The sequence below is a fragment of the Idiotropiscis lumnitzeri genome, chromosome 10, assembly GCF_059441095.1.
Source record: "Idiotropiscis lumnitzeri isolate Australia: NSW breed Sydney's pygmy pipehorse chromosome 10, RoL_Ilum_1.0, whole genome shotgun sequence".
NCBI lineage: Eukaryota > Metazoa > Chordata > Actinopteri > Syngnathiformes > Syngnathidae > Idiotropiscis > Idiotropiscis lumnitzeri.
Genome location: NC_142400.1, coordinates 16,939,252 through 16,967,091, shown reverse-complemented (window position 1 = coordinate 16,967,091; position 27,840 = coordinate 16,939,252). Strand labels below are relative to the sequence as shown.

At 38.4% G+C, this 27,840-nt stretch overlaps 2 protein-coding genes across 5 annotated transcripts; one reads left to right on the top strand and one right to left on the bottom strand.

Annotated features, from left to right (window-relative positions):
• Positions 1–664: 664 nt before the first annotated feature.
• dcstamp (dendrocyte expressed seven transmembrane protein) lies at positions 665–2,738 on the top strand. The gene is made up of 3 exons (XM_088307429.1): positions 665–1,783; positions 2,161–2,496; positions 2,587–2,738. Exons 1-3 carry the CDS (start codon positions 755–757, stop codon positions 2,644–2,646), a joined length of 1,425 nt encoding a protein of 474 aa, XP_088163555.1. The 5' UTR covers positions 665–754; the 3' UTR covers positions 2,647–2,738.
• Positions 2,739–5,220: 2,482 nt separating this feature from the next.
• dpys (dihydropyrimidinase) lies at positions 5,221–19,336 on the bottom strand. Of its 4 annotated transcripts, XM_088306280.1 has the most exons (11): positions 19,201–19,331; positions 18,474–18,598; positions 17,581–17,855; positions 15,170–15,328; positions 14,609–14,788; positions 13,824–14,013; positions 13,522–13,678; positions 12,996–13,137; positions 10,800–10,942; positions 6,759–6,966; positions 5,221–5,563 (listed from the first exon to the last, which is right to left on the bottom strand). In XM_088306280.1, exons 1-11 carry the CDS (start codon positions 19,257–19,259, stop codon positions 5,504–5,506), a joined length of 1,698 nt encoding a protein of 565 aa, XP_088162406.1. In that variant the 5' UTR covers positions 19,260–19,331; the 3' UTR covers positions 5,221–5,503. The 4 variants fall into 4 exon arrangements, with proteins under 4 accessions (XP_088162406.1, XP_088162409.1, XP_088162407.1 ...); XM_088306283.1 differs by lacking the exon at positions 18,474–18,598 and having other exon boundaries at positions 17,581–17,705; positions 19,201–19,336; XM_088306281.1 differs by lacking the exon at positions 19,201–19,331 and having other exon boundaries at positions 18,474–18,595.
• Positions 19,337–27,840: the final 8,504 nt, after the last annotated feature.

The following is a 27,840-nucleotide window of genomic DNA, read 5'->3' as shown; positions in this document are numbered from 1 at the left end:
GCACAGTATTGGTTTAGCCAAGAATACATTGAGCCTGTTGATTTTCTCGCATGGAATAAAATGGCCCTCATTAGGTAATAACATTTTTTTTAGGTACATGTTAAATCGGACGCAATAGTATCAATATTGCATGTTGTGCATATATATATATATATATATATATATATATATATATATATATATATATATATAGAGAGAGAGAGAGAGAGAGAGAGAGAGAGAGAGAGAGAGAGAGAGAGAGAGATAGAGAGAGAGAGAGAGAGAGAGAGAGAGAGAGAGAGATACATTTACTCTGTTAAAATCAATTTAGTACTCTTGGGCTTTATTATGTTTTCATTTTTGGTAATGTCAGGAAGTTTTATTATGCTGCCTTCTGTGCTTCAGCGAGTAAATACATTCAGTCAATCAATCAAGCAATCAATAAATCAATCAATCCCGACTTCGAAATGATACACATCTTTTTAAAGCAAAATTGACAAAAATACAAATGTCATTGCACACGTCCACATCAAACTCATCCTTTTTGCTTCCTTCTTTTTTCATTTGACAACAAAATGACTGTACAGTGTTGTGACGAATGACTGTGGTTTGTCGCCACATCCTGTTCCAGCTTTATTTAAGGCCACAGCAAGCAACACAGTCATAATAATAGATGCATGTTTGCACTTCCGAAACAACCTAATATGCGGCACAGCCATTTAATTAATCTCACTCCATCGCGCTTCTTTTATTACATTTTGTTGGACTTTGGACAATGATCATCAAGGGTCTGATTGACATGAGGATTTTGGCCGTGGAGGTCTTCACCAGCACTAACAGAGAGGGCCTCAGGAGAACCGCCGTCCTCTTCTTCATGTGTGTCTTCCCCAGCCTCGTCCTCAGTTCCTTACTACTCCTGTACCTTCTCTTTACTCTTACTTGTGGCCCAGCAGTGTCTGGGGGGATTGCTGCCCTCCATTGGGTGCTGTTGACACTTGCCCTCTTCCTGTCACGGAGGGTACGATGCTTGTTCACGCTATTTGTCATATCTATTTTCACCAAGAAGAGTCGCAGTCTGCTGCTAACCGCTGGGACAAGTGTAGTTGTCCTTGGGAATATTCACAACACTTTGGAGAACCTCACAGGCTTGGTCAGGAGCATGATTTGTAACCTGAAGGCCAAGAAGGCATCGGTCATCGCTCCCTTCAGAAACTATGTGGACATGTTGAAATGGCTGGCTGGTATTTTACAAGGGGTGACGGATCTCGGGGTGGTCAAGCTGGACTCGCAGCTCAAGATTTCACCTCGAGTGGACTTGGAAAATTTTCAGGAGAGACTCACCCAAGCAGATTTGAAGCTTAACCAAAGTGTCAAATTTGCAATGACATTTATAAACACAGTCTCCTCTGTGAAAGAATGCGTTTATCCTGTCATTAGTGTCTTGGTGCTTATCATCTTCATAACCTTGCATGTAAGAAATTACTGCAGTGACATGAAGTATAAAAATAATTACATCAGCAACAAATTCATTGCTTTTGACAAGAAGCAGAAGGCAGAAGGAAAGCAACACGTGCTTCCTCTCACATCAGAGGAGCAGAAGCTTTACCCGTCCCTCCCTTGCCTCCGTCCCAGCGCCCAGGAAGGAAAAGCTCTGCTAAAATTTGGCATTCCTATCGTCTCGCATATAGTTGTGTGGGTTATATTTATAACTGTGGATGCCTTGCTGTACTCTTTTGTTGTTATTATAACAACCAAGCTATCAGAGATGGAACCATTCCACGTCCCTCTGCTATTGAGCCTCAAAGTAAGTCATTTAATTCAATTATAAGTCAAAAGTCACGACAATGTATTTATTCAACATTATGGTATTTCACTCAAATACATACCCACACACAGTGAGGCACGATGTAATTCATATTTTTTCTAAATAGGATTCATATGTTAGTCATAGTTGTCAGTTACTTCCTCACAGTGATGCATTTGAACACCCACTCAGCGAACCAAATATGCTTCCGTGCCTCATGATGACGCAGTAACAACTGTGGTATTTTTTTTTTCCCAAACTGACATGTGAATACAAATAAATTGTGACATCAATGTAGTTACCTGTGAAGATTAAATTATCAAATATACTGTATATGGTAAAGAATATAGGTCATAAATGCAACCATCTTTTTGCAGGGTATTCCAACCTTAATTGGTGTCCATTTGGGTGAGGAGAACCACCAAAAGGACTTTTCTTATTCTGTGACGCTGTTTGAGAAGCAGTGCCTCCCCAAACCAAAACTGCTGCTCAACAACTCCATTGGCCCACTGTCTGCCATCTTGCTCACCTTGCTTGTTATGGCCCCAGTGGCAGCCAAGTTGGTCCAGATCAGGCTCATGGTGTGTGAAAGGTTCTACTGCACCGCTGCAGAGGAGCGGATCAAGTACCTGCATGCAAAAATTCTCAGGAAGCGGTTAAAAAGGAGACGAGAGAATGAAAGCAGCGACAGTTTTATATCGCTCATCAAGAAGGTATGGGTCACAAAACGCTGCATAATTGAGGAGAAAAAAAATCCTGGGGTTGGATGCTAATCTTTTTTTTTTTTTGTCTTCACATACCAGCCACATTTCTGGTGTCCATTGCTTTTCCCAGAAGATAAAAAAGAGGTCAACGTTGTGTGAGGAAGGTTTTCCTCATAAACAAACACAGTGACTGACACATATATATATATATATATATATATATATATATATATGCACACACACAAAGCTACTGTCTATATTTATTGTATTATTGTATTTATATATATATATATATATATATATATATATATATGTATTGTACTGTTTTGTCTCAATTGGTATATCTTATTTCCATTTTGATTTCATGACAGGGATATTGTTTCCTTATGGATCAAATACCATTTATGCAATTACATAATTTCAGCTCACTTTGTTGGAACATAATTGTTTTTGTTCAACACGAAATGTAAAAAGTCTTCACAGGCCTGTTAAAGCATGCTTTTTGTGATAAATCATTTAAAGAATTTTTATCTCCTTTAATGTGGGCTATAACCTTTATAATTCCATAGATCTTTTAAATGTTTTTGAGACGGAAAGTAAAGATTAACAATGGAGATAATTGGGTTGCACATATGTGCACACACACTTGGAACTGAAATGGGACAGTGTTTTAATCTTTAGCCGCCAAACTCATGTTAAATTGGAGTCAGTACACACCTATCAACATTTAACTATCCTGCAACGAACCCCAAATAAAGTTTATCTGTTCTACAACCTTGATTTCATGAATCTCAGAAATCCGTGGGTAACGGTCCAATTAAGCTGGCTATATTTCCAATAGGTATGTTGTAACAATGACATTGCTACTCAACAGAACAAAAATAACAGGAAAATCCTATTAGAACATCGAGGGTCAATCAGTGGCACTTGAAATGTTGGAATGTGGGTACTTGGTTAATCCTGAACACAGCCACATGACAGTTACATGATATTATATACACACTTGTGCAGCAAGATTACTGTACTTAAGTTTTTAGTTATTGCTTCCCCTTTCAAAAAGATCAATGTATTTTCTTCAATTGATTTGTACAGGTTATAGGTTTTGAAATTATTTTTTTATACAGTGTATACTGTATATCACCAAAAAATCTGACATTTCAACAGGGGTGGGTAGACTTTTTGTATCAACTATACATATCTAATATGTCTATTCATAGCAAACAGTAGCGATACAACATACGTGAATATTCTGGAATTACCTGCATTTCCGCATAAATGAGTCATCCACATTTATTATGTATGGCAGGTGCTAAATATTGTGGATGATCTATAACTATACGTTGACAGTTTCGAGCCAAACACATTACTGTTTATTTAATTGATTTAACTTACTACCTTCTAGACAACAAACACCAAAACAATTAATAGGAGAAACATGCTCCCACTCATAAGAACTGACAAGAACATAAATTGATACGTTAGCGTGACCAGTGACGCTCATGTGTGCTTCTTACATAAGCTTCTTATATTAAAAGCACAAAGTTTTTTTAATAAGCCAAAATAAGAATGCCTTGAATGTTTGCATAGAATATATTGCGCAAGACAGCACAACCCTCCTTCCACTTGCACAGTAATGTCGCACTCTGCAATGACATCGTCATGTGTCATAGAACAGGGACACTTGCAGCTTTTATGGCGGATAATGACCATTTTTGCTTTTATTTTTGCAGTGCCAATTTAGCAACATTTATTGGTTGCAACCCGTGCCTTTTGTTATTGAATTTACTAGTTGCTTTAGAATTTGATGAATCCTAAAAAAAAAATGTTTATTTGATTTACTTGACTACATGAAATTGTAAACAAAAGTGGAGTATGAGGTCCGAAATGTCATTAAAACAACCAGGCGAGTAGTTGTGAGTGGCCCAGGTCTTTTTCAAAGGACTGATTGATTAATTTTAGTCAACATATAAACACACAACAAAGATGTAAAAACAAAAATTGAAGGAAAAGAGCCTCTATATTTGTTATAGTCAGCAGTTTACATGTTCGACGGAATTTGTAAAAGTGGAATGTTCTTAAGGAATTCTTGCTCATTTCACACAAATATAGTAGTAAGTTATTCACATACATACAATAGTAAAGTGTCCCAAAAAATAAAATGCTCCTCTTTACACGTGTCGAAAATCGTATGTATGAGCATAATTTGTAGAGCCTTGACTACAGCTGAAACATCCTCCTTGTACTATTTTACCAACTCAACTGTACGATTCCTTCCTTCCTGAGTGGCACCATCATTTCAGTGATCACCACAACAGTGAGAGGAAGTGGTACAGCCAACCAAAGATTAGGCCTTGTGTGAGTCACACGTTGCCACTGACCCGTGAGGCAACCTGATAAACTCACATTATGTCTCAACGAGCCCTGTGGCATAAAACCACGTCAGCACGGCAACCCGACAGCAAGCTCCCACATGATGCTCGCCGACAGCCGCAGACCTTTTGAGCAAGGGAAGGAAGGACTGTGCTCAATTTATGGGCAAGGACTGAGTGGATATGATAATGTGCCATCCTGCTTAATTTGCAAATGCAGAGTCATTGAGGGTCAACAAAAATCTCATTAGTGTCAGTCTATTGCGTCTTCTACCAAATGCAAAGGTTGAGATGACAACAAGACACTCACAGGCGAGTCTTCGCCGCGTACAATAATAGTGCAGCACAAATCATTAATCATCACTTTTCCTTGTTAGTCACTTCCACATTTATTTGGATTTCATAAAGATGATAAATGTTAATAACATGATATTGACCTTGAGGTTGAATTGACCTAAATCCATCCACTCCTCACTGGAAAGATAAATGAAAATAACAACACATTGCACAGAACTGAATATAAAATGCATAAGTATTTCCAACTGCGAGAGAATTTTGGCTTGTTCAGGCGCTGATGGTGGCGTGAGCACAAGGACACAAACTCACGGTTGGCGACTCAAACTGGCTTTTGTTAGTGGCTCAAATGTTCACAAAGAAATGACTTTTCCATCATAAGGCTGTCTGATCACAGCTGTAGGTTGGCCCACCTGCAGGCAAAAGCAAAAGTACAGAGAAAGGTTATGCATACGTAAGCTGAATGAAGTCAGAGGACATATTTAATTGGCTGCTACAACTAAAAAATGGCAAATACACACATTGCAAACACAGTTCTTTTTCAATCATAAAATGTAGACTTGTCATTCAAGTCAAAACCAGGTTGACTTTTCAGCAGTGTTGTCACTAGCCCTTAAATTAATATTTATGTATAAAAGATATTTTCCAATAAATAAATGATGTGTTTGGGTGATGTATTAAAACACTACTATAGTGTAACAGTACTATCAGAATATATAATCCATCATTTATTTATTTTATATTGCTATTCCACATTACATTCATAGATGAGCTGTAGCCTAGCCTAGCGGACTTGTGGCCTTGACTAGTCCACTAACCAATTGCAAGGCATTTTTAACAAACCAATGTGAAAAACTCACATTCAGAAAATTACAGACAATTTAAGAGTCTTAAATTAACTTCAAATAAGAATGATGAGAACACAAACTCAGAGTCAACATTCGACTGTGCGCAGACGTCCCAACCACAATGTCCACTGTGCCGCCTCAAATATGTAATATATTGAAGATTATCTTCAAAATGAGGTGATTTTTACTTGACATAAGTGTTGATTTCATTGGGCGATATGAGTCCAAATAAAAATAAATTTTCATGTTCAGTGTTTTACTTCCTGCCCACTATTTCTCAATTGTACGCTACATTTGACATCTCTGTGAAGTACGTTGACTCCAGTGCTCAACTAAAATGTGTTTTTTTGACTATGCATATGTTTTCAGTAAGATAGAGATGGTGGACACAGAATCTGACTGAATGTCAAAATGCCAATTTCATATAAAAAGAGTAATTTCATGTCATGTGTAATATTGTGATAAGTCACAGCATTCCTGCAACTTTCCTGACTTTATATTAAGTTGCGATGTTGACTATCTGATATAACTCATTGAAGTCCATCACAAATCAACAACTATGTTGCATGCCAATGTTTGTGCTTGCATGAGCACTATGTCAACTGTACCACGCCTGTTCCACTCAAACAAGGATTGGGAGAATTAACACAAGTCAAACAATCTGCACTGGCAAGTTGTCTTCAGCTTCAGCTGACTGCCTATAATGAGTGTGCACCGAGCATTGCTTTAGCAGTTTCTATTTTTTTTTTACTTTACTGACCTGGTCTCTCTGCTTGATTCGTTTATAGACATATTCAGCGAAGGGCTTCCTGTGGATGAATTTGCCCCAGCCAGGCGTGGTCTTCAGCTCTCCATTCTTGTAGACCACTTTGCCCCTGGAGATGGTGATCACCGGCACACCATGACACTCCATCCCCTCAAAGATGTTGTAATCCACAGCTTGGTGGTGAGTCTTGGCGGAAATCTTTCTGTCATAACACAAAGGTGCAAGCACAGGTCTGCTCAGAGCAGAAATAAACGTGCCACGAGAGAGAAAACAATTCTGTAGCAGCTTCCATTAATGATTGTTGTGTCAAAGCAAAAGTTGTTGGCCAGGAATCAAGGATTGGCATCAAGGTAATTTTATACAAAAAAATGCTCAAAAATGGAAATATTTTTTTCATAGAGTTGTCACTGAGGTCTACAGATTAAGTTTCGTTGAATGAATTGCGAAGGATCTTTTTTTTTTGACTTGGTTACTCTATCAGAAGTCAACAACCTAATAAAGAAATTCTTATGATTTAAAATTATGATTTAAGTAATGCTGGATGATGATGATTCATGTTTAAATGTCAGGATTATGTTTATCTTTTCGCCATTTGATCTTTTTTCTGGTATGGTCGAGTACCGTTACCAAGATTCAGATCGGGAGGCAGACACTGTTCCTCAAGGCAAAACAAAATAATTTATCCTCCTTGCAAGTAGTTGTCGACAGGTTTGACACATTGGTAAAGAAAGAAAGAAATTAGCTGTCATTAGTTTAATTTAGAATTGTGTTTCGCAAACGTATTAGTGGTATTGGTACTCTGTCAGTGTGCACTCAAGAGGGAATACTCACAGTGGTATACATATATATTTTTTTGAAAAGTGGTATTGAATATCACTAACGTTTTTTTTTGTGTAGCTGCTCTAATTCAAAGGGTGGTCCCGCAGACGTGCATTGCTTACTCAAGGGTCAAAAGGTTGCCACTAAGCATCACGTGAGTAGGAAGGTTGGAGCGATCGCCATAAACATCAAAAGCTTCTTCTCTGGTCTTCAATCTCAGGATTATTCTAGCTATTCAATGGCGGTGTCATCAAGTCGTATTATCATGTTCATTATTGTAGCTTTGCTACTCTGCTTTATTTGCATTACTGTGGTTTATCACGTTATTTGTATGACCCTGTAATTTTTTTATGTGTTGATTTATCTTTTGTAAGTGTTGTGTTGGTCATTTTTATGTTTTTACAGTGTGTGTCTTAGTGTGTGAGCGTGCGTATCTGTGTGTCCAAATTGGGAACAGGTGGGACCTGCTGGCCGGCTGCTTTGGCCTGATTGCCACCGTTGCATTGGCCAAGAGAAGGGCCGGAAGTTGTTTTAAATCACCAAGTGTTTGCAATTAGTCTCTCTGAGCTCTACTTCCATAGCCGTCGAGACCATTTTAGTAGCGTGTGTTTGAACAACATACTAAGGTGACCATTTGGTGTGGTATCTGCCTAAAGCCTGGTAGCACAAACTACCGGAGTCAAAGTCCTTGCCTGCTTGAACAAAATTTGCTAATCAAGATGTTTCTGATTCATGCCAAGAGTTCTCACCATATAAAAGCTCTTGAGGCTATTAAAATCTGTCAAATAAATCTAAGGTATTACTATCATTAATTATTGCAGAAGTAGTATCCGTATCCGTTTTTAGATGCAGAAAAAAACTTTAACCACATAAACAGAAGTCAACAACAAGTTTTGGAAGGTAATCCATAAAGTACTAATCTATAATCAATTGAGATATGTTCTTGAATGTAAACACAGATGTTATTAAACAACATTAAAGTCAGGCAAGAAAACATCTATCAAGTCAATGCCCTGAATTCAGATTCAATTTATTATGGGTCATGCATGATGGCGATGGCATTCTTCGCCCATATGAAGAATTTATTTAACAATTATTTAACTGCTGACAAAAGTAACAAGAGTTTTAATGGCTTTACCCTCTGCTCACATTCAACCAAATACTACAACAATGAGAAGACAGTACATCTCTGTTAAAGAAATTTAAGTTTGTATGTTCATCTGTTAGTTTTGTTGTTCAGTTTGTCATCTTATCAAGTTTCAAACTATAACTAATCTTACAGGCCCCCTTTGTTGCACATGCATTCGTATCTTTCTGGCCTCAAATTGGACAGCTACGGGTGCCAGGTACGGCCTCCTCGCGAATGTGACTCCCCAACGCCAGAACCCTTTTCTGTAAACACCTCCCTTGGGGCGTTGATGACCCCTGTTCAAATGGCTGACCCTTAGCACATAAAGTGAGACTCACTCGCTTCTAAGGCCGTAACTTATGAATTAGGGAGGTTCAGCACAAGGCTTGGTATCTCTAAAGCAACAATATCGTCATGGCCAGAAAGATAACTTGTATGTGTCAGGCCTTGTGAAAATACACCATACACCAAAAGATGTCTTGTAATCTGAAACCATTAGAATAGGCTGGAAGAGTGTGATGGAGTCAAATGTCAAGTTTCCCATTCTGTATTGCATATTCAAATTGCTTATGCTGATGCAAATAAAAACCATGTGTGCAGTCGAACACGCTGGCTTCGCCTCGGAGTTCGAGGGCTGCCCCGCGCGTAAATGACAGACAATCTTGGCTGGTTGATTCATTTGTTCAGGCTTGTTTTGATAGAAACATCCTTAACAATCTCACACTACATATGATTAATGACCCTGCAACAAGCAAGCAGCAGCGGACTGAAGGCGGCTGCAGGGAGGAAACTCAAGAGTAAGATGGCAGCTCAAAGGTGTGGCACCCTGGAGCACTTTGGAGGTTTTGTGCCTTAATTGCCCTGGGCCAACTCGAGAGAGTTTGAGAAAGGAACCACCACGTCTCTAATAACCAGACCCGCATATATAAAAATAAATTTTAAGTGTATACTGTGCTACACTAGATTATTTCACAGCTAAATTTATACCACAAATTAAGTAGTCCACAATGAGTTAAAATGGACAGCAATTCATAATTGCGTACTGTATTAGGACAAAAACAAAATCCACAAATGCAGAGCAAATGTTGGTTATCTATCTATAAATTATCATAATTTATTTTTGTGTGTCCGGGCACCCATAGTCCCAGTCGTTTCAATAAAAAAGAATAAATAAATCATGAAATACAAATTTTGCTAAGACTGCGACAAATATATTGCATTGTCATCATCCAGGGAGGCTCGTTATGTGACATGAGGCCTTTGACTGAGCTTCCTCCGCGTTACGCAACTCTCTGTAGCCTCTGGCGCCGGATGTTATGGAGTGACACTTGCACTGAGAGCAATTAATTACGCTGTTTAACAGATGAATTAACAGGAGCAGCAATTAAACATGAGGCATTCTTGCGTTTAAAAAAAGCAAATACTACATATAAGTAGATTTACAGATACAGGGCTGATTGAGTCACACTACAAACCTGTCCACGTTAACGCACTCCAAATCTCCAACATAAGCACATCGATTTACAGTATTTTGCTTTCCAATGAGTTATTCTCCAATTCACGGCAGTAAATAGAACCCTCCCTCAGCGGCTCAGCCCAGATTTTCTTCCAAGCAGAACAGCGCAGTCTCATTTTGGATTACATAAGCGTGTGTGTGTGCTGTCCCAACTTGCTCCATATGAAAAAACCTGGTATGTTAGGGTTTACATTTGTTAAGGAGGAGACAATCCCAAAATCAGATTTCATCCGACCACCACAGGTTAGCGCTCTGATGATGTCACATCCGTTGATTTTGTTTATGTTAATTAGTTGCTAGGAACAGAACAAATATTAATGGTATTCTTTGTGTTCCTCTGGTGGATAACAATCCACTTGGTAGTCGACTGTTTTAAGGCTCATTCGGGTGTCTACGTTCCAATACACGGTTGTTAAATTTCTCCCAAAAGCAAAAACACTGATATCTTTAATGAGTCAAGTCAAATTTTTTGATAGAGCCTTTTATCACAGTCGTAACTAAGAAAATGGGATGAGCTCTGATCTGAACAAGTCATCAGTGGAATACTAAATTGCCCCAGTGGGCCCCTCACCTTGTCGACTTGGGATCCCAAATAACAACATCAGCATCTGAGTTCTTGGCGATGCGGCCTTTTTGCGGGTAGAAGTTGAAGATTTTCGCTGCGTTGCTGCTGGTGACAGCTACAAATCGATTCTCATCCATTTTGCCGCTGTGCTGGGATGTTAGAAATGCACAAATAAGCCGGTTTGAGTGAGAGGGCACTGAACGCAATTAACAGACAGAAGCCAGTGTGGGGGCAATGTGTGATTTGAAAACACTGCAAAGTAAATGTACACGAAGAAAAAGCACTGTCAGCTCTATGCTTTGATACGTCGATCTCTGTTTACGCGCCTCATTGTTTGTGGAAACGGAGCGCCACAAATGCTCAGTTGCCACTACAATAAATGCAATAGCTGTTGAAAAATGGCAAGTGACATATATGTAATCAAATAAAAGAAATTCATGGTTGTAGAAAACCACAAGGACTCTCAAAGGACATCTAATTTTCTCATATTTTACAGCAGGGGTCCTCAATCCTGTTCCTCGAGGGCCGGTATCCTGCAGGTTTTCCAATTCTCCCAGCTGCAACACAGCTCATTCAAATGATCAGATAATCAGCAAGGTCTACAAAAGTTAGATAACGATTGTTCGGGTGCGTTGCAGCAGGGAAAGATGGAAATTGGGCAGGACACCGACCGGCCCTCCAGGAACAGGATTGAAGACCCCTGTTTTACAGTATTCAAGAGGACAAATGCAGAATGATACAGTTAGTTGCTGTACCATGTGTGAAGATTGGCAAATTACAGTTTCCAACTCCTTGCCACGTTTACAAAAATTTCATAAATATGTTCAAATAAATAATTAATTAAATTATTTATTTATTATATTCATTTTTTTTTTTTTAATTCTTCAAACTGTTAAATGTTACTGTTTTTTTTTTTTTTTTTTGCAAAGAGCTAATTTTGAATTTGATGCCCACAACACATTCCAAAAATCATGGAGAGCAGCAATAAAAGTCGTGGAAACTTGAGGAATACTGAAAAATAAACCACCTGCTTAGAACATCCTTCCAGTGAACAAGTTAATTACAAATAAGTGATTGGGAGTTAAAGGGGCATCCCCAAAATGCTCAATTGTTCACAAGCAATGGTGGGCGAGGTTCACCACTTTGTGCGCAACTGCGTCACAAAATCATCAAACAGTTTAAGGACTATGTTTCCCAACGTATAATTGCAAGAAATTCACTGATTTTATCATCTATGGTCCATAATATCATTAAAATATTCAGAAAATCTGGGGAACTCCCTGCACATGAGCGGCATTAAATGCTTGTCATCTTCAATCAAACAGTCAGCACTGCATCACTGTGTAGGATATTGTCCCGTGGGCTCAGGAACACTTCAGAAAATCATTGTTAGTTTGTTTCTACAAATATAAATGAAAACTCTACCATGCAAAGCGAAAGCCATACTGTATGGCAACAATACCTAAAAACGCCGCCGGCTCCTATGTGCCCAAGATCATCTGAGATGGACTGACCCAAAGTGGAACGTGTGCTGTGGTCTGTCGCATACACAACGTCAAAAGAAATTATTTGGATAGATATCATCGCAAAAGTTTAAAATCCAGCATTTCTGATGGTGTGGGGACGTGTTAATGCCCATTGCATCGATAGATTGCATGTCTGTGAGGGCACATTGAAGCTGAAAGGTACATCCAGGTTTGGGAGCAACATATGCTGCCACCCAAGCAACATCATTTTCATGGACGCCTCTGCTTATCTCAGCACGATAATGCCAAATCACATTCTGCACATGTTATAACAGTGTGGCTTCTTAGTGAGAGTGTCAGTACGACACTGGTCTGCCAGCAGTCCAGGCCTGTCTCACACTAAAAATCCGTGGCGGTTTATGAAGCACAAAATACAACAACTGGAGGGCAATTGAAGTTGTACTTAAAGCAAGAATATTAAAGAATTCAACATAAAACGCTTCAACAATTAGTGTCCTTAGTTCCCTAACACTTCTTCAGTGTTGTTAAAAAAGAAAAATCTCCCAACTTTTTGGAACTTTTTGCAGCCATCAAATTCAAACTGAATGAATATTATTAGGTTTTTTACTCAATCTACTCAAGAACAACAAAAGAAAACAAAGAACAAAATGTGATTGTTGTGCTTTACACTGTTTGAGGATATAAGTGCAAGCGGTGTCGCATGATGAGGACATACCACTCCTTTCTCCCAAATGACGGACATCCTATCCTCTACTCCGTTCACGCCGTTGGGGATCTTGGTGAAGTCGTCTTTTCCCAGTGCCTTCTGACAAACTGAGAAAGTACAGTTGTCGGTCCCCGTCACACTGAGGTCATCACTAAAAGAAAAGAAAAGAAAATATTTCAGATATTAAGATCTTCACTTGTCAAATCAAACATGATGCCTCCCTCGTATGGAAAATGTTATTATCCACTCGACATTAAGTACATGAAACTGTGTTCCAAGCTCAAGACTCGCAACACAGCATACTCAGGAATTTGGTCATCATCCATCCATTAAACAATTTTTTAGACTGCTTGTCCTCATTGAGGTTGCAGGTGAGCGGGTGCCTATCTTATCTGACATTGGATGGGAGATGGGGAACAACTTGGATTGTTTGCCACCCACAACCATTCATGCTCACACTATCGCCTGAGGGAAAACTCAGCTTTTAATGAAGCTGTATATTATTGTAATGTGGGAGGACGTGGGAGAAACCCACTTGGCCAGTAGGTCCATGAGGTACGCAGGGGTGCTGGGGTCAGGTCTCAAGGGAGGACCCATGACAAAAGAAGCCGCATGGGCCCAATCCTTGTGCCAGTAGTGAGTCCCGTCAGTTCCCAGTCCAGCTGCAATGGGCTCCCCAAAGACCACCCGCCCTGTTAGGAGATGAACGCTTCACTTCAACTTAAGCTTTCCTCACGAGACGTCAAATATCATACGGCGGCATTCAATACTTATAAAAAAGCAGTGTAAGGGAACAGTAGCGTTCTTTCACTCATAAATTGAGCATCTTGCACCCACCTTCTCTGCGTGCGTTGGACACCACCTTGGCTGCAGATTTGCTCATGACATGGACCACGTACAGAGGGCAGTTGACAGCATTGGCAATAGTAATGGCTCTTTGGGTGGCCTCAGCCTCGACTTCTTCTGGCCGACACAGTTCGTGACCCTCGGGCCCAGTGATGCCCAAGGACAGCATCTTCTTCGCCCCCTGTTGTGTCCCGACGGAGTACAGAACAACAAAGTAGGGTGATGGTGATACATGATACAGTAACTGACCTCACAAAATTCTTACACAAAAATAATAATATAAAACTGTGACCTTACATGTAGTGCTTCAATCTTTAAGAACATGGAACTTCCTTAAAACCTCAAAACGTTGCAGGCTGCTCAATTTTTGTTAAAATATTTGCTGCTCTCTAGTGGTGTCTCACGTAATAGCATCAGTATATTGGATCAACCAAGATATGCACCACCTTGTTAAAAAAATGACCAAAGTCAAAAACATTTCTGAAACATCTCTGATAAAATAGGCTACATACTGAGCTAAACAGATCAATCAATTCTACCCCTTAAATGAAATTATTAATAAATACACTGTAGTATAATCAGTATTTGGTTCTGTTTTTTGTGTTTTATGAAAAAAAAAAGCTTATTTATCCATTATATTAGGAACGTGACATAATTATAACCTTTCAAATGTTTTTCAACAGTATCAATGTATATTTTATCTGATCTCTGTTTTGTGCAAGTGTGTGTGTGACATTTGAGTTTGAATAGGTCCATATTTCATTTGAGCCACCAACCTCAGCAATCAGGTCTCCATTCTCAGCATGAACTTGAGCTATTGCGCCAATGTTCTTACATTGGGTAAAGGCAGCAAAGAGTTCGATATCGTGCAGCATGTACAGATCTTTATACGCCATAAACATCTTAAAGGAATTGACTCCTCGCTCTTTGGCAATAATCTCCATTTCGTCCTTGACCTAGGACGAAGAAATAGAATATATTCATGGTTCTAGTTTACAAGAGAACGTATGTATGCGATTGTGGTAAATGCAGGTAATTCTTATGCTTGTGTGTGCTTTTTTCCCAGATACTATAGCTTCTTCCCACATTCCAAAAACATGAATGTTATGTAAATTGAACGTACAAAAGTGCACATATGTTTGAATCTGATTGGTAATTTGTCTATGGCTTGAACAAGATGTAAAGCAAATGAATGGATGGAGGATGACAAACCAACATCGGGCTCCATATATGTGGACAGCACGCATGTGCTTGAAGTCAAAACTAGCTAAAGAAAATAGCTAAAATTATTCAAATGTTGTATTTTTTCTCTGAGTGAGCAAGGGCTATCCATTCACCTGTTCACTCCACCATGTGACAGCGACATGCAGTGAGTAGTCACAGCACACTTTGCTGTCCGCCGTCTTGCGCCAAGTGTCATAGGCCTCAAGAAGAGACTTTCCTTTTTGGGGGATGACAAAGTCCACGATCATTGTTGTCCCTCCTGCGACCGCAGCCTGGTGAGATACAGTTAAAGATTAACTGCTGGCTGGAAGCTTTTGTTACTTTGGCACGGATTCAACTGATTGAAACTTGGATGAAAGTGTTGCAAGGACATTTGCTTCTGACATCCACCAATGCCATAAAGTGTGAAAATATCACTGGCGCTTAGTTTTGTAAAAATACATATTGCCACGGCTTCAGTCAAGGTATACTGTACTTTTGATACTATGTAAATTGCCTTTTTATAGCATGGTTCACAGAGGGATCACTAAAGAGCTTCGTGTGGTTATAGCATATAGGCATACAAATCTGAACTAGAGAATCTCGACATTTTGGATATTACAATTAAATCCAACGTCAACGAGAAAAACACAAATCGAACAAACAAAGAAAAAAATCAAAACAAGCTTGTCTTACTGAAATGCCTGTTTAAACAATGTGCCTTTGTTTTTTAATGTGTCTTAATTTTTTAATCGTCCTCTCCTCACTCCAAGGATCTAGAATTTAAGTTTGAAATACCGGTGGCCAGTTTGCCCAATTTGGCGAGTGCACATTCTATCTCATGGCCGCCGAAAATGATCCAAGAGTGCATTTTTCATTTTTTGTCACAATAAAATTTGGTTTTAGGTCAACGTCCACCAAAATCATAACACTTTACGATACTATGTCATTCTATCATAACACTTGTCAGAAAAATAGGCGCTGTACAACATAACTTACCCATGCAACAACAAAAACTGCTTCTTTGGATAAGATTTGGAAGTTTACACTCTGTACCCATCCGCTTACGAAATATTGGCGAGCTTCCAGTAATTTGTAAGCTTACATCCGACGGTGTGTTACAGAGCATGTTGTCCACAACAGTAGTAAACAATGTTGGGATAGGCACACTCCACCAAGCATTCACTGTAAAAAACAAAAAATGGACAGGAACATTGTACTCTTTTTTTTGTTTCTTCTGTGTGCACTGGATAGTTTTGGTAATTTGGTCATTTCCAAACAATTTTCTGGGAGTCAATATATTTGCCCCATCCACGACATAGAACGACCAGTATACCAATCAGCCAGAAGAAGGAACATTAAGTGTTATAATTTGTATTAATGCTAATTGGTCATTGCTTTAAATTTCACCTATGCCCAGGTGGAGGTTAAACACAGACTTCCTGAATTTTTGTTAATGGGTGAGCTGGACAAGTGAGCTAAATGGTTATGCTGCCCTGATTGTAGTCGTTATTCATCACAAGAATAATGACCACTACACTGAAAATAATATTTTGCTGCATTCGCTCAATTTTATTTCCCCAAGTACTTAAATATGTTAAAAATGTATCTGGATACAGATGAATTTATTTTGCACAACAATTTCATAAAATAAAACCTAGTAATTTCCGCCACCATATTTTTCACTCTTGCAGCTCCTTCCCTATCAAACCATACACACCAAAACCAGCAGACATTCCAACAGCTTCTACCCATTCACCATTAACGTCGTACTCAAACTCTTTAGAGGCACTTTGCAAATTTTGCACACCACTGTGGGGGATTATTATCGCTGGGATCATTGTCACTTCAGCTCTCGACAGCTCAACTCAACTCAACTGTATTTATAAAGCGCTATAAGGCAACCGCCACGGTATGCAAAGTGCTGTTCATGGAGCAAAAGTAAGTCATAAAACGACAAACAATAAAGCAAATCAAAAATGAAGACAGTAAAAAGCACAAAAACAGTCAAAACAAAAACCAAGTCTCAAGCTGAGTCAAAAGCCAAAGAATAAAATGGAGTTTTAATACGAGTTTTAAAGATGGGAAGTGAGGGGGCTTGCCTCACGTTTAGCAAGAGGTCATTCCAAAGCGAGGGAACTGCAACGGAAAAGGCTCAATCCCCTCTGAGCCTTCACTTAGTCCTCTGTACCCCTAATAGGGTCTGGTCCGCAGACCTGAGGCACCGGACAGATGCGTAAGGGTGGGGCAAGACAATTTAAAGATTTGAAGAAAAATAATAGAATCTTAAAAAGTAAAATGTACAGGGAGCCAATGAAGGGATGCTAGAGTAGGAGTGATGTGCTCGTTCTTACGAGTACCACTCAAGAGGCGAGCAGCAAAATTTTGGACCAACTGGAGACGCTTGATGGAGGATTGGCTGACTCCAAAATAAAGTGCATTACAGTAATCCAGTCGAGATGACACGGAGGCATAAATTACTGTACTGTACTTATATGACATATAAGTCAGAAAACTATCAGATTGGTATGTGTGTGTGTTTTACCTGAGTGCCAATATGGAAGTCATCCACAGCCTTGGTGCCCATGAACGCCAGCTCCATGTGCGTGTGTGTGTCAATTCCACCCGGCATCACCAGTTTATCACTAGCATCAATAATTCTGACTCCTTCTGGAACGTGAAGATTCAGTCCAACGTCAACTATTTTGCCATTTTCAATATACACGTCACTGACCGCAGAGAAGTCTTCATTCACAACCTTTCCTCCTTTTATCAGAATCCCACGGGGCTCCGCCATCCTGCTGTGCAACTGATGAATGTCTAAGTGAATGCAGAGACGGTTTGCAGAGTGGAAAATCACAATGGCTTTCAATGAGTAACAGCTAGTGCCTGTTCCAAAGTTCATAGATCAAGAGCAAATCTGCTTGTCCTTAAACAGCTACTGTGGCGATGAACTCGACAAACGGTTCTATTTGTCCAATAGTGGTAGGCTTCACACAGCGTTTACATTGACATTATATTAAGTCCCAATAATCACATTCGCAGGCCTCAAGTACATGTAATAAATAACTCACCCACTGGAGGGAGCCAGATTACCGTTCCAATACATTGGCATTTTTTCGACTTTTATGTAACACAAATAATGCCACGTTTAACTATTTTTCCAAATTGAGCCTACTTTGCAGTGAAACATTGACAACGGTTTGAGACAATGTTCTGATCCATTAAAAAGAGATTGAATGGCAATTACAATGCAATCATCGTTAATAATATATAACAGGCTGATATCATGTGACAGGCTGATGTGGATAGATCTACAGCGTCACCAAAATCATCGTGCAAACAACATAAGAAGAAATCTAATAAACTATGGCATACATACAAAATACCTCACGAGCAGCACAAAAAAAAAAGCATGCACATTTATCAAACGTGTACCTTTACTCAATTTCTGGCACAGAAGTTGTTTGTCGCTTTCTGATTTCTTGCTGGGCATCTGGTAAGTTTTTTCTTTTATTTTTTTCAATTTTTTATGACAGGAATCCCAAATGAAAAAGCTCAACCTTCAAAATAAAATAAAGAATATTATTGTAAGAAAGCATACGGAGTTCCTTGTTTTCCATTCTATTGTTTTATGTTTGCAGACAAGACGGATTGTAATAAAAATATTGACTATAAATTGTCACAAGAACAATTTCTCTCTGGCATGCAGGCGGACCCGTCTGCACACCCAAACACAATCAAAAAATCCCAAATTTCCATTTTCTTCATTTCATAGAGGGCATCAACTTCCAGTCGTTATATATGCATGTGTGTGTATGTAAGTGTGCGTTTTTGTCCAATCAGATTTTAGCTTTAATGTGTTGCCATGTAAAAGTGATTTACACTAGACCTTCAGAATATATAGAAACATCTTTCTGGTTCTTGTTGTATTTCACATTTCTGTAAAGGACTAAGGAGTAATGACACAAAAGAGAATGTAATAAGAAGAGAATTTGAATTGAAAAGAGAAACTTCAGTATTTACGGTTGGCGTCATCAATATCTAATCTATGGAGTCATTCTAAATTTACAATTCACTGTGTGTATATATCACACATTTCAGATCTGGACTCATTAAATTTATGAACTTAATTTAAATCTATACTCCAAGACTGTCTACTTACCTTTTAAATTGTTCCAATTGATCCAATAGATAATCTGAAACGTAAAGACTCATCAACATACAACAATAGAAAAGTGGGCTCGATCCTCAATACACTCATGTATGTAATGTAGTCCTTATTATGCTTTTTTTTTTAGCTCAAAAATCTAGACCAGCAATTTTACCAACTGTGCAGGTCCACAGAACTGAGTGATTTCCTTTTTTCTGGGAATATTGGAAAGATTGGTCCACCTTCTTGGCAGCTACTTTGATGATTTTGGTATCTGCAGACAGCACACTGTGTTTCTGCAATTTGCTATCACTTAATCCAGCCAAATGGGGAGCGGTTCAATCTGATTTTTACTGCAAGCAGTTCAAGTTATCATTTTTGGCACGCAAACAATCATTTGCTTCAAGAAATGCCTTTCACATTCAAAATGGGTGTCATTGCCATATTAAGCAGCTTTTCATTCCTTCAATCTGTCCCCCAACCCAATAGCCGCCTAATAAATCCCCAGGATGTGCGGTTTGACTACAAATGTGTGCATCCACATATAGCACTCCAGGTATTTGGTGACTTTGTTCTTGTTGCAATGATAGTGTAACAAAAACAACTTGGTTGTGTTTATTTGACTGCTTCAACGTCCAAGAAAATGCCCAACTATACTCTCACTAGCCAATTCATTAGGAACAGGTGTGCCACTATAGTTGCATTCACAAAGTAAACAATGGGCAGTTTAGAAGAGGTAATCCAAGTAATCATTTAATTATTTGAATGACCACACGGAATGAAAATGCTCATTATAAACACCTCAATCGCAATTAAAAAAAGTTATAAATTTCGCCAATTCAAAAGCGCGTCATCCAAAAGTTAATCGGAATAGCCAGGCTGTGTCCGGCCTGCGCATGCTCTGCCTTAACGTATTACATAGTGACGTCGTCATTTACGCAGTTTAAATTGGCAGCGTTTAAGAGCTCGTCTGCGACTCAAGACCTTGTTTTAAAGTATTGCTAATTAGTTTTTATCAATATGCTGCTTTCATAAAAGTGTAAATACAAGCACAAATACTGTGCTAAATAGACAAATGAACTCCATCTTGACAAATCACTTTTTTCGACACTGAGTCCAAATATCATTCAGTGTCCAGTTTGAAAGTGGAAACTAAGTTTTTATAATGAGAGTAGCTTCTGATGATGATGATGATGATGATGATGATGATGATGATGATGATGATATGAATTAAATAAAAAAAAAAAAGTTTTATTCTGGCAAGTGATTTGAGTCCACTGTATCAGGCGAGCAACGTGGCCTAAAATTGCACTTGTCTATTTTGGTTGTGTTTCTAATGTGACATTCTTTTCAAATCCCCCCTAACAATATGGTCCTGATAATGCTGAGATATCCCAGCTGCATGCGTCTGCCTCCCTTTCATGAGGAGTTGTTAGCCAATGGGAGAGATTAGCTTTTTACTGCAGTAGATTGGTTGTCTGCGCCGCATCAAGAGAGACAACTTTCCTCATCCATTAGTGTATTAGCAAAGCAACACACATTGGAGAGACAAAGATGCATGCGCTGGTGAGATAAGCGCACGCACGGGGCTTAGGAACACCTAACCTTCACAGTTGCAATAAACAATAACATGTGACTTAAGAGGATTTACATAAGATGAGAGGAGTAATCAGAGGGAGTGAAAAAGCAATGAGGCAGCAATGGCATCTCCTCAAAAGTATCTGTGTTGTGTTGCTGAAAGAAAAAAGTTATGATTCCGCTGGATTTAGAAACAGGCACGTGTTATCGTTTCATTTCCTCCCGCGGCATTATAAACCAACGCCCAATGAAAGTTAGTGAGCGTGGCTTTGAGTGTGATCAATTTTGGCAGTGGAAGGGCACCAATTCCACAACTACGTCACGGCAGAATTGTTTTCGTTAACATATTTTCAGATCAAAATTTCGTGTCATTCATTTCGACAACAATGTGCACATTTTCTGTTATGGTTATGAGAAACAATAAATCCTTTCGTGAGGATTCTGCGCTCATCATCAAATCTATCAGTTTGAGGTTGAGTGGAAATCAGAAAAAGGCAACATTTCAATTGATTTCGTGTTTAGAGTTTAGTTGTGTGTTTAATGAGGTCATTCTGCGCGCTAGTCTCTTTACACAGTACACACCGGTCAAAACTCAGGAAACACTCACGTCCGTTGGATTCATTAGCTGCACCCCAATTGATGAAAAACACGCACACGCGACAGCTGTTGCCGCATCAAAAAGAAAGAATGTTATTGCATTCGTGAATGCTGAAGACCTCTGGCTGAACACACGCATCATCATTTTGGGTGACAGATGAAACACAACATTTTGATTAAATAATTTTCGGATTTCAAATTATTATTGTATCTGTGGGTATCTGTATTATATCCATCATCGATGTGCATATTTGGGCACCAAATAAAGGGTCTAAAACACTGTATTGAATTGTTACGGATGACATTACATCAAATTGACCACCAGGTGACAGTGTTCACCTCAGGTTTAAGTCCGTACAACGATCTCGTGAAAAACACACATTTATCTGTGGTGTACTGTATCGTGTTAGGAAATATGACCCATAATATAATTGTATTGATGGTGCACTTGTGAAAAAAAATTATCCTAACAATATTGATTGATGGATTTGATTATTGGAAGTATTTCGTGAAATTATGTTATATATGACATTTATGGTGATGAATAGTTTATAGTTTATAAATTTCAATTTAAAATGCAAGGCTATGTTTAGAGAATGTACAGTTAGATGTCATATTTAGCAATTGTTTATTTTTTATTCAAATAAATAGTGAGAAATTATAGCCTGCAAAAGTGACATAATGTCTTCGAAGACACTTAGAAGTCTACAGCTACTTCAAAACATGTCATTGTGTTGCATCTCAAGGCTCGCAAGGCAGTCGCTAAGCAGTCACAAAAATGCAAATGCATCCCAGGATGCAGAAAATGTGAAGGGAAACAATTCAATTATGTTTTGCGTGAAGTTTGCTGATGATTTTGAGAGGCAAATTCAGTTCCTTGCCAAACCACTGTGCTGTTAAACATTACTTGCAAAATATTCAAGAGCTTTACGTGCCTCACTGCGCCTTCTGTATTGAAAATAATGGGCTTCTATCCAATTAAAAACGGCATTGCATCTCTGAAGTATTAATGGTATCTCTGATTAAGCTTAATTTTGCCATATGCAGATGCAGAAAGCACAATGAAAAAAAGGAAGCTTTGATTCATTCCACTTAAATCGAGTACAGGGGTCCAGAGAGCCATCTGAAATGTATTTCTAATGACATATGTAAAAACAAACCAATAAACTTCCAAAATCATATATATATATATATATATATATATATATATATATATATATATATATATATGTAGAACAGACAAACCATGTGAAGTTATTGGAAGCCCAATTATGCTATGATAACATCAGGGGCAACATTTTTAATAGCACCTCTTGAATATTGATTGGCAGTAATTGTTCTGCGACAATGGCACCAGTCCAAGTGATGAACGGATGATTTATTTGACCACCTGCTTTGTTTAAATCCTTATTCGGTTGTCTCTTTTTGTGTGACGGCTTCGCACGTCACAGCTCATTTTTCGTAGCAAACACACCCACTCAAGAAATGCAAAACAACCTCTTTGCCTATAACAAAGCGATGGGATCATTACAACCGAGATGCTTCTCAATCCCTGTCTCAAACTCATTCTTCTTCAAACTGACCAAATTCTCATGCAGAACAAGTAATAAGCAGGATGGCCGCGCAAGTAACCCACATAGTGTCTTTGTTAATTAAAAGATTTGCAACTACATGTGTCTGCAGATAATCAAAATGACTTCTGCAGCAGCACTCCCACATGCATCGGCACTCCAGAGCTCATTTACTTGCTGGAATCTCATGTTTGTCTAGAATTAATCTATCTAGTCACAATTGAGTTAATTAATTAGTGTTTTATTGCTGCTCTTTATAATTGCAGATGAATCTGCACGCAGAGTAATCACATTAATGCAAATACAACAGATAATTGTTATCCAAACTTCCTCAGCAGTAGCAGGAAACGTTAGTGGGGCGCAAGTCCTGGATGTTTTCAAAAGGTACACTAGATGGCACCATTGAGCAGAGTTTCTCCTCACGCCTGCCTGTACGACCTCAATATTGTTCAATTAACTGTCCTGTCCTGGTGTCCTCGCAAAGAGGGCGTACATGCATTTGAGGAATAGATGACACGCGGAGCTTCATGATACCCTCACGTGTAAGATAAATGTCTTCTAAGAGTTGCTGTGGTGAAATAAAAGGTCAGAATGTTTTCAACGAGTACAAGCAGGATGCTGTTGAAAAAGCCATTGCTATTTCCATGTGACCCGTGTCAATCAAAATGGGATATTTTCTAGTCTCCCCAGTTCCCTCATAATGATTAATTTTGTTTTTCACGACATGTATCGACAGCGCGACCTTAGAGGCTTCTTTCATAAAATGTCACGGATTTGACGTTTCCGTAAACATGTTCAACTGAGGGTGCTTACTGGATTTACAGATTCCTGCTTGTATTTTACCATTTTTGCTTTCATGGCAGAAGTAATTTAATTATTTATTTTTTAAATGCTGTCTGCATAAAAGTGTATAGCAAATTGCTGGAATTTTAATTTTAATAATAATTTATAGAGACAATGCATTAGGCTATGCTTTTTTTGTAATGTAACACTCCATTTATTATTTGGTTCTTAGTTTGGATTGGTATAGAACTGTGTTGCATATTATAAGATGTGTTTTAATTATTTTAACCCACTCTTAAGGTGAAGAAGAATGACTATCGCAAAAATCAACTATCCATATTATGTGGTACAAATATTCTCTACTCCAAATTCCAGTCCCATTTAATAAATGTGTTTTTAAAACAGAATACATTATGTTGTAGTAGAAGTGTTGGTCGTAGTAGATAGGATTGATTATATTCATAAGTGATCATTATTATAAGGTGCAATCTTGGTTTGCATTGGCATTACATGTGAGTGTAGGTGGACCCAATTTTGTAGCTGTGTGGAGTGTTTGTGCAGAATAAGAAATTTAACTCCAAAGTTGCTGTTCTTGTTAGTGAATATTTAAACCTCTAGAGAAACTTGGCTAATCTTTTTTTTTTCATGGTGTTATTTAAGTCTTGTGACTTGTACTATTACGTTGTTAACACATTTACTTTCTGAGGAGTTGGCAAAATGGTGCCAATTTTTTTTTTCAGAGGTTTGTCAAAAGTTTCACTTATCACAATTTGAAATTGATTCACAGCTGTATTATCATTAAAATTACCATCCACAGTTCATTCAGAACTTCAAGGCTTTTGAGACTATTGTTTTTATGGCTCTTGTTTAACCACGTTGCTTGTCTTTTCAAGAATATATTGTACTTGTATCATGTGGCAGCCTCTCAATGTTCCTTTATTCCCTCATTTTGCCAATTTATCTCATCTGATGATCTGCAACATTAGATAAGCCAGTCGAATAAATATGCAAACAAAATGTGCAGCACAACATGACATCACAGAATTTCCATTATGCTTGCAGATATAGAAGCAAACAGTATATTTAATTAATTGTCAATTGAATAATTGATGATTTGGCTATTTGGGGATTTGGCTGGATTTTCTTATATATATATATATATATATATATATATATATATATATATATATATATATATATATATTAGTATTTGAAATTACAGTATTAGAATAAAAACAAAGTACTTTTGACAGTACTACTATAGTGTGTATGTACGCTCTGACATGTGGGCATATGTTGGCTTTTTATGGCATACTGCATACTACATACTGGTGACTATCTGTGCTTTAATACTTTGGGCTTCCGCCTGGCCCCCAGCTCCCAGCATGCTTTGAAACATGTTAGTCTCCTTTCAATCAGTTTTCGAGCATGGCATCGATATTGGCTACATTTGTGGCAGAAGAGGCGCTTTGGCAGCTCTGTTTGCAAAGAATTGCCATGGGAGGGGTCGGCTTGACCCAGCTTTAATGCAAAACTGAAAAGGAGAGGAAACAAAAATGCTACTATATTTAACTAAATCTGCAGCTTACTGGTGAAAACACATGATAATGATATCCTCTTAACACTCCTTGCTGCAGAATTACAGCCCTCGCAGCAGCAGGGGCCAAGATTGGAGACTAGAGCGAAGCCACAGTTATTACAGCACAATTATGATGTTGTGGCTGTGTTTCTGGCCCTGTTCACCTCATTCGGTCAAAAGAGCAATGCTACAAAATTAGCAATTAAAGAAGCAAAGCTCTGTATTTAGAAAAGTGTGCGTTATAAAGTGGTATGCTCGATTTTTCTGCTGGGTGATTCGCAACGAATACCTTTTTCCTCTGCAGCCAGACATTTTCCATGCTCCACATGGAGGTTCTCCCTTACCAAAATTTAGCATCTTAATTGACATGTTTTTTTTCTTTATGTATAATCTTAATTAGCGATTAGTTTGAAAAATTCTCATGCTGATTTTTTTTCCTCAGTGGAGGATGATCTGTTATTCTAATTAAGCAGAGGTCAGATTTATTAACTCAGCAGGAGTGTGTCAGGATTGTGGGAATCTGTAACAATGCAACACTTTGTGCAACTCCACTCCACCCACTGATTCATTTATTAAATCACTTCACTGGGATGGGAAGATGTGTTGGTTGATCACTGATTCACCTTCACTAACAGCTGACTTCAAATGAGACCATTTCTAGGATGTATGAAATATATAAAAGAAATTAGGTGAACCCTACGAGACAAAAAAGAAAGTATAATTAACACCAAGTGAGTGGGCAAGCATCAAGCAGCTCACACAGAAGAAAGACCAGCTTGACCAGACTATAAATCAAAATGGGACTCTGATATCTCATTTCACATCTTTTGACAGAAAGTTGCTTACAACATGCCACTGGATGCACATCAACTGTAGAGCAGAAAGATTCAATTTAAAATGTTCTCTTGGATAGCGCAGATCTAAATCATCAACACCATAAATAAGGTCAAACTAGCACTCAAGACCTTTGCCATTAAAAAAAGAAGTTATGTTGTCTTGAAATATGGGTATTTTCAATAATATAATAATAATAATAATTATTATATTATTGAAAATACCCATGTTGTCTTGAAATATGGGTATTTTCCTGCAGGTTCATCCAAGTTTGGGAGGAAGATGTTTTTCGGAGTAGTGGTTTTCAAGCTGGGGTCAGGGTACCCCACGGGGTCCGCAATCCTTTGCTTGAGGTCCTCAAAATAATTAGCAATTTATGTTGTATTTCATTATTTTAAAAAGTGCATACCAACATAAGGCATCAATAAAACATAACAACCCAATTGGAAGTTTTCCTACTTTGTTCTTCACCAATCAAATGCTCTGAAATAATTGCGACATTGCACTTAAATCTAACGTCCCTGAATAAGTTTTTTTTTTGGGAATTGATTAATTTGAATTATTTCACAAATACACTCCTTTTTTTTTGTTCGAGGACAAAAAGCAACATATTTTTTTAGAAGATAGGTTTTTAGAAAAAACACATCTTTTCCGGAATAAAGTGTCCTTTCATGAGAGTGAAGGTGTATTTTTTTAAATTGACTTGTCAAAATAGGACTTTCTTGCATTGAAATGTTCACATTAATAATTAATGATATTAACTGTCTAACTGTGTGCATGAGCAAAATTGTGGAATTTTCTTCCTTTTGATATTTTCCAGGATTTTGCACAGGTAGAAATGGACATAAGGAGGTGTTTGCGCCGTTTCAGGACGGAACGTAGCGGATTCCCAGCCAAATGTAGCGGGTCCCCTCATTTGCATTAAAATCAGGGTGGTCTCAACGCATGCAGTGCTCGAGGGCCTGACATTGCGGAAGCAGAAATAGACTCTCGGGGGTCTGGCAGATGAGATTGGTGCGTGCAAAGTGCGTTTAAATTGCAAGCTCCGCCTTTACGGATGATATAGTCAGTGAGTAATTGAAGACCCCCTTGCATGTGGATGTTCCGTATGTAAAACCCCAGCCCACCTCCCACAAAATAGCTGTGCCATGTGGTCTGGGTGGTTGTATTGAAATATTTTTAACATTTTAATTCTTATAATTTGTTCAATGAATTGATTTCTACAATGATTCAGAGGAACTGTCCCACGCTGTTGTCATAAGATAAATGAAATCCGATCATCATCCACCTCACACATCTGCGAAATGCATGCGCTTCAATCAAGTATTACAAAAATTGCGTTATCTAAAATTTAGACTGTTTTCTCATCAAATTGGCAGGTGCACCTTGGCTATGTAATCTGTGACCAAATTATAAAGTGTGTTTAGGGCGCGGCAGCTCTGTGAGCCAAAACTCCCAATGAGGCTCACCATGTTCCTGAAAAGAATTCAACTATGATTTCATAACGTTCCAACTTTTTTTCTCCTCTGAATATTTAAATTTGTTATTGTGACATTGCAACTTTTTGACACCTTAAATATAGGCCACTTTTCCCACTCTGATTGCTTTTAGGAATACACATGATAGTTATGTTTTACTGTTGTTAGGATTACTGGGGGATCCATGAAAAAATGACTTCCTTGTAAGGCAGCCTGAGTCCCAAAAAGATTC

Bases quoted from the DNA above. Each gene is read 5' to 3' on its own strand.
- dpys (XM_088306280.1), bottom strand. From the start codon at position 19,259: ATGTTGATGAGTCTTTACGTTTCAGATTATCTATTGGATCAATTGGAA. The intron at 15,329-17,580 runs GTAAAACACACA...GTATCTCACCAG, and splicing joins ACTTCCATATTGGCACTCAG to GCTGCGGTCGCAGGAGGGAC. The intron at 13,679-13,823 runs GTGGGTGCAAGA...ATCTCCTAACAG, and splicing joins GTCCAACGCACGCAGAGAAG to GGCGGGTGGTCTTTGGGGAG.
- dcstamp (XM_088307429.1), top strand. From the start codon at position 755: ATGATCATCAAGGGTCTGATTGACATGAGGATTTTGGCCGTGGAGGTC. The intron at 1,784-2,160 runs GTAAGTCATTTA...ATCTTTTTGCAG, and splicing joins CTCTGCTATTGAGCCTCAAA to GGTATTCCAACCTTAATTGG. The intron at 2,497-2,586 runs GTATGGGTCACA...TTCACATACCAG, and splicing joins TTATATCGCTCATCAAGAAG to CCACATTTCTGGTGTCCATT.